General features: G+C 54.3%; 1 protein-coding gene across 1 annotated transcript in view; it reads right to left on the bottom strand.

Annotated features, from left to right (window-relative positions):
- Positions 1–6727, bottom strand: part of LRRC4B (leucine rich repeat containing 4B) — a 41873-nt gene extending 35146 nt beyond the window's left edge. The window contains exon 1 of the mRNA XM_007957640.2: positions 6431–6727. Within this exon, the coding sequence (XP_007955831.1) occupies positions 6431–6727 (297 nt within the window). The remainder of the gene's footprint in view (positions 1–6430) is intronic.
- Between the last annotated feature and the right edge of the window lie 568 nt (positions 6728–7295).

Genomic DNA, 7295 nt, shown 5'->3' with positions numbered 1-7295 from the left:
CCCAACCTTCCTTCTGAGGAGTGGCTGGTGGGTTTGAACCGCCAGCCGTCTGGTTAGCAGGCAAGTGTCTTAGCCACTATGCTACCAGAACTCCTAACTAAAGAGGGTAGACACATATTTTAAAAGAAAAAAGAAAAAAGATTGACAGCCTTGGAGACCCTGTGGGGCAGTTCCACTCTGTCCTCTATGGGTGTTGTAAGTTGGAATAGACTCCATGACAGTGGGTTGGTTTTCATGCCTGTGGTACCACACATGGAGAATGGGTGGCCAGCTCTGCCTACTCACCAAAATGTTGGTGGGAGCTCACTGTGGTTGTGGATTTGCAGTTGGCTCCCCCGCCTTGTACTTTTACTTAGGTATATTGTCTAGTTATTCTAAATTAACTTGTGTTTGTTCTGTAATAAATAATTAAACATTGTATTTATAGATGCGCAGGAAAGAGCCACAGGCAGGTATTAAAGCAAAACGCAAACAGGAGTTATTTATAGTTAGGTGGTGGGACTGGAGGTGAGGTTTCTTTTTTTTTTTCTTCATCTTTTTATTTGCATAATTTAAGTTTCTCTCCCATCAGGTGGCTGTGGTTGTCCTCAAGGCAGCCCACTCCACTATTTAGGCAGCTCTTGTATGGATGGCGCCCACCAGGGAAGCCAAGTCCACAAAATGTGTGCAAGCCCCCACTGTGGACCACGCTGGGGAACCTAGAGTCCAGGGAGAGGTGGGTGGTCTCCACAGTGGGGGTGCAGAGTGAAGAATGAGAGAGTTCGGATTCCTGCTCATGTCTTTACATCCTTGGACCTGTCCACTTTTGTATACGCTTTATAATGTTCATAAGAGACGGATACGGAGACCTACCCTACTGTGATTCCGACTCACAGCAGCCCTATAGGGCAGGGAAGAACTGCCCCAGAGGGTGTCCTAGGCTGTAATCTTGAAAAGAAAAGAAAAAAGATGACCAGCCTTGGAAACTCTACTGGGCAGTTCCACTCTGTCCTCTAGGGGCGCTGTGAGTCAGAATCGACTCCATGGCAGTGGGTTTGGTTTGGGCTTTGCTTCTGTGAAGATTGACAGTCTTGGAAACCCTGTGGGCAGTTCCACTCTGTCCTCTAGGGGCGCTGTGGGTCAGAACCCACTGCAAGGCAGTGGGTCTCGTTTGGGCTTTGCTACAAACTTTTCAGGAGCTGGTAGCGTAATGCCTAAGGCACTTGACTGCTAACCAGAAGGCTGGCAGTTCAAACCCACCAGCCACTCCTCGGAAGGAAGATGGGGCAATCTATTTCCATAGTGATACTGCCTCAGAAACCCAAGGAGGGGTCGCTATGAGTTGGGTCCGATTCGACAGCAAACAACAACAACAACAACAAACTTTTGCTACAACCCTCTAGGCTATAATAAAGATCAACAGGTCTTTCCAGGGGGTTCAAACAGCCTACGTTGCATTTAGCAGCCTAGAGCCTAGTGACTGAGCCATCATGGCTTCTTGCAATAGACCTGCCCAAGCCTTACTGATCCACCAGTAGACTCCCACAAGATGCAAATGTAGGTTCTGAGGGACTTGATCACACGGGCCTGGAGGCAGTGACCTGGGACACGGGGCAGCGGACAAATAGGCAGGCGGACCTGGCACACGGGACCAGTTCCGACCCAAACCATTGGCATCATCTTTCGTTTCTGTCTCTTCCCATTTCTGTCGCGCTCTGTCTCTAACCTCTGCGTGTGTGCGTGTGTTCCTCTCTCTCTCCATCTCTCCCTCTCTCCACGTCCAACCTGCTGGAAAATCCCGTCATCTTCAGAACAGATCCTGAGTCTGTCCACTTCTCACCAATTTCTTCCACCACCTCTCCCACCAACACCTAGTCCAAGCCACCAGCACCTCTGGCCTGAACCCCTGCATCAGCCTCCTTACTGGCCTCCCTGCTGCCCCCTCCAGGCTGTCCCCCACACGGCAGCCTCTTCTCAGAGCCTCCCCTGGTGCCAAGTCCTGCATACCCATCGGAGGCTCACAGGGCCTCACAGGCCCTGACTGACGTCACCCTTGCCCTCTGCCCCTCACTTCCCCTGTTCCAGTCACGCTGGCCTCCTCACTGTTCCTCACACACACACCAGGCTTGGCTCTGCCTCAGGGCCTTTGCACCGGCTGCTTCTCCTGCCTGGAACACCACGTGCTCACACGTCACCTCCACGTGTTTGCTGCACTATCCCCTTCTCAACGAGGCCCACTCTGACCTCAGTATCTTCTTCTTTTTTTAAAAAATGATTCAAAAACATTATTCAGCATCTATTATTTGCCTGCAATTATGGGATACAAGCTATTTTGAAGCAACCTAAAATAAATAGATAAATTTACATGTTTAAATTCAGCAAGCAATCTAAACAACCGACCTCCCCCCTTTACGGTATGTTGCCTCCCCCGTCACCCGAGTTAATATGTGTCTCCCTCTAGTTAGTAGTTTAACTCCTTTCCCCTGCCACCCCTGGGAACCATCAAGGAATATTTCTTACTGTCTATAAACTTTTTCTTGACTTTGTAACAGTAGGGTTTTTTCTTTTTTAATGTTTATTTTGATTGGGGTGAAAGTTCACAGAGCAAATTCATGTCCCATACAGAGGTTCATACACATTTTGTTGCATGACGTGGACTGCAGTTCCCCACAGTGTAACAGCTCTCTTCCCACGTCCTCCCTGTGGTTACCTCTTCCCTGTGTCCTTCTTTCCTATGCATTCCTGCCCCCTGAGCTAGCTCCCTGTGCAAACACTGCCCTTCTGTTCTCCCACGATTGATAGACAGATGTATCTTTCAATCAGGTTCATACATCAGTGTTCTGATTTCCTGATGGAAATGTTCACCCCATAGGCCTGTCTATTGTTTGGCTGGAAGCCACAGGAGTGAGTTCAAATTCCAGACTTGAAGGGTAACTCGGGGCCATAGTCTCAGGGGGTCTCACCAGGCTCAGACCAGTAAACCTGGTCTTTATTTCATTTTATTTGTTTAAAATGATTTTGAGTTTTGCTCCACATTGTTCTCCCACTCTATCCCAGGTTCCTGCTTCCTTGGCCAGTTTCCTTCCCTACTCTCTTCCCACACAGCTGACTTTTTTAAAAATCACGCCTGTGTCATGCCTTGGGTGAGGGCAGGACTATCTTCTGATTTGCTGGCTGCTGTCTCCTCAGTGCCTGGGACAGGAACTCCCACGAAGAACACAGTGAGGAGACGAGATGGTTAATAACCAAGAGTGAAGGCAAGGTTATCTAGGGTGCTGGGGGCCTTGGGAGAAAGGTGATTGGGGAATGCTAACCGGAGGGGACCCATCAGGGCTGAAGGAAGGGATATCGCTGCAGAGGCAAGGGCCTCCGAGAAGCCGTCCTCTGTGGAATGGCTAGCAGGGGCCTAACCCGGAAGCACTTAGTTCTTAGTAAAGCGTCATCATGGGGCTGTAACCATAGACAGCACCAGGAGGCTTTGACTTCACAAGAGGATTTTCTTTGGTGGTGGCACTGAGGTAGGAGGTGGCTGGGGCTCTGGGTTGGGTGGCCCAAACGGTTTGCACTCAGCCACGAATCTAAAGATTGGTAGTTCAAATCCACTCATTGGTGCTACGGAAGAAGAGTCTGGCGATTTCCTTCTGTAAAGCTTACAGCCAAGAAAACCGTAAGGGGCAGTCCTGCTCTGTAACACAGGGGTCACCATGCATCGGAAGGGACTTGAAGGTGGTGCTGTTTGGTTGATAACATACATCACTGTCCTCCTGGTTCTGCAGGGGGATACCCTGTGGTTCACCCCTACAGGCCTAACCCTAAACCCACTGTCCTCGAGAGTCTGTTCCAACTAGAGGACAGAGTGGAACTGCCCCACAGGGTCTCCAAGGCTGTCAATCTTCACAGAAGCAAAGCCCAAACCACACCCACTGCCCTGGAGTCCATTCTGACCTACAGCGCCCCTAGAGGACAGAGTGGAACTGCACCACAGGGTTTCCAAAGCTGTCAATCTTCACAGAAGCAAAGCCTAAACCAAACCCAGTGCCATGGAGTCTATTCCGACCCACAGCGCCCCTAGAGGACAGAGTGGAACTGCACCACAGGGTCTCCAAGGCTGTCATCTTTACCGAAGCTGACTGCTTTATCTTTATCCTGCCCAACTGCTGGTGGGTTGAAACCGCTATCCTTTTGGTTACCAGACGAGTGCTTTGCCCCTGCGCCACCAGGGGCACCCAGCAAATGTTTGCAGGACTGAACTGTGGACTGCAGAGAAAAGGAGCCAGCTTTGGCCGCAGGCACGTGGTGTGACCTCCGGCTTTCAGTCGGGGGACTCAGCTCCTCAGTTCCAACACACTAACTGACGCCCCGCAATGCTCTCCACTTCCCACTTCCGGTTCTCTGAGCAATCGTCCCAGCCTGCTGCACCACCATCGGGATATTAGTGTCTTGTCTCTTTCCCTTGGGAGCTCTGGTGGTGCAGTGCCTAAGGCATTTGACCCCTAACCAGAAGGCTGGCAGTTCAAACCCACCAGCCACTCCTCGGAAGGAAGACTGGGCAATCTACTTCCGTAGAGATACCGCCTCGGAAACCCAAGGAGGGGTCAATCACTATGAATCAACTTGACTTCAGTGAGTTTTTTTTTTTCTCTCTTTCCCTTGTAAATGTAAGCTGCCCCAGGGCAGGACATGGCTTTGTGTGACTTGGGGATCACCCACAACCGGGCTTGGCACCGAGCTGGGGCTGTGAGCGTCTGTTGGCTGTTACATAAGTGAATGATTGAAGGAAGGAAGGATGGATGGGGTACAGGGAAGAGAGGAGCAGAGCAACATGACAGGTCAACACCGCTGCAACGGAGGGATGGGAGGCAGACCCAAAACAAACTAGTAGAAACCGCAAGCTGTGGGAAGAAGCAGCGGGTGAGGGGCTCGGGGTTCGAGGACCAGCGCAGCGCTTCAGAAACAGGGATGGCCTGAGGTGGGGAGCCCTTTGACAGGCATATCTCGTTTCCTTGCTCTTTGCTTTGTTGCAGATATGCATTGATTACACATTGAAGGTTTGCGGGGACCCTGCATCCAGCACTTTTATTGGTCCCGTTTTGCCCACAGCCCATGCTCACTTGGTGCCTCTGTCCCAACTCCGGTCATTCTCACCATAGTTCACACCTTTCTATCATGCGGTTGTACACTCAGCAGACTACATACAGCGTCAGCATGACTTGGCTATGCCCTGGGAAACCAGCAACTTCGTGTGACTCGCTTTATTATTATGAGACTCGGAACTGAACCCGTGACATCTCCGAGGGGTGCCTGTATTTCAGGAGCCCCCAGCTCCAGGTTCCTGGGTCCTGAGCCACACAGTCTCCCAGAGGAGACGAGGTGCCCCTTGGCACCCACCCCCCCAGAGGTGCTCTGTTCCCCACAGAGAGAAACACAGGTTCTAGGGTCTCCAGGACAGTGAATCCTGTCTCCCTTCCCCAGGAGCAAACCAGGAAGAAATGCAGCAGAGAGAGGAGGCTCAGATCTTGAGGGTCTGGGAGGGCCCAGCCTCGTGGGTGTCGAGCACTACGTGGGGACAGGAGATTGACAGGTGGCTTTGAAAGAGCAATTGGGCACCAGAGGCGACTGTCCCCAGGGGACATCTGACAACACCTGGGGGCGTGTTTGGTTGTCACGACCAGGGGTGGTGATGCTACTGGCATCGATGGGGTAGAGACCAACATCCTACAAGGCACAGGACAGCCCCACAACAAAGAAAGGTCCTACATCAAATGTCCACAGTGCCCGGGTTAAGAAACTCCTTTAAAACTACCCAGCCCAGCTTTGAAGCATCAGGTGTAACCCACCTCAATCATAATCCCAATGAACAAACGGCGAGCGCCCACCGTGGGCCCACAAGCACCCTCGCTGCGCGACCTTCCACCAGCTCCCGGAAACGGATGTGAGCCCCCTGACCACAGGAAACAAGGACACTTGCAGGGGGCCGCGCTCTCTAGGTGCCCAACAGATCCTAAATCCTTGACAAGGATTCAGTCTTGAATTCAGCCCTCATGCCAACCTCGCCAGGCAGGGGCTCTTAGCGCCCTATTTTCCAGATAAGGAATCTATGGTTCAGCCTCCTGACAGCCCTGGCCCAAGGCCACGCAGTGAGTGCAAGCCACGGGCTCATCTCTGGTGGATGGGACGCTACGCATGCCCGCTGACACCGAGGCCCGAGCCAGGCCTCACGACCAGATCAGGAGCCCCAGGGGCCCAGTCATCCCGCTGCCCCGGAGGCAGCTCCTGTACACTGGCTGCTACAGCCTGTCACAGATGCCCACAGGGGGCAGAAGTGAGGACCCGCGGCCCCCGAGCTCGCTCCCGGCCTCCTCCGCAGCCCCGGGGCGGAGGAAAGGCATCTGGCTGAGGCCAGAGCGCAGGCATTGGCTGCCCCACGCGCCTGCGCGCCGGCCGGGCTCACCTGAATACCGTTCTCCTGCAGGTTCAGGTAGCGCGTGTTGACCGGGATGCTGGCCGGGACCTCGGCCAGCTCTCTCCGCGTGCAGATCACCCTGCTGGCCTGGTTGCTGCACGAACAGGCCGCGGGGCAGGAGGTGGCGGGCGGGGAACCCCCTCCGGCGGCCGACGTCACGGCTACGCCGCCCCCACCGGCCCCCAGTGGCGGGGAGACGAGCCAGAGGAAGAGCAGTGCCCCGTGGGGCCAGGACATCCTACCGGGCGGCAGCGGGGGGCACGTGAAGCCGCGGGCGCAAGCCATCCTCAACGCTCATGCTCGGCGCGGGCGCCGGGGGGCTGTGCGGAGAGAGAGAGAGAGAAGAGAGGGGCTCAGTGAGCAGGCGGGGACCCCCGCGGCCCTCACCCCCCACCTCCCTGCACTCTCCCCCCACCCACCGTGGACGGAGGGAAGGACGCGGGAAAGACGGGCGCACCGGCGCAGGCCAAGAGAGGCGGGAAGTTTGGCCAAGCCGAAAGACTTGGTGCCCGTTTTCCGGGCGGGGAAACTGAGGCTGAGGGAGAGGAAATACGTGCCTACAGTCCCTCACCAGTAAGAGGAGCTGCTGGGCTTTGAACCCAGGCTGCAGACGTGGCTCTGCGCATGATTTATACGATAGAGAAGTGGAGAGACAGACAGGCGAGGCGATGGGGACAGAGAAGGGGTGAAGGGATAAAGCCAGGGACTGTGGGTTGCAAGGACATTGCTCTCACCTCAGCACCCGTCCACACCCCCCTCAACCCCCTGCGTCAGGCTCTGGGAGGTGGGGCTCAGCCTCCCAGCCCCTCACCTCAGTCCCCCCAAGGACTGGAGAAAATGAGGTGCAGCTCCC

This window comes from Orycteropus afer, unplaced genomic scaffold (genome assembly GCF_000298275.1).
Source record: "Orycteropus afer afer isolate SDZICR_OR568_19922 unplaced genomic scaffold, OryAfe1.0 scaffold00766, whole genome shotgun sequence".
Classification (NCBI taxonomy): Eukaryota; Metazoa; Chordata; class Mammalia; order Tubulidentata; family Orycteropodidae; genus Orycteropus; species Orycteropus afer.
The sequence above is the reverse complement of the archived record's forward strand: the minus strand, read 5'-3'. Positions and strand labels throughout refer to the sequence as shown.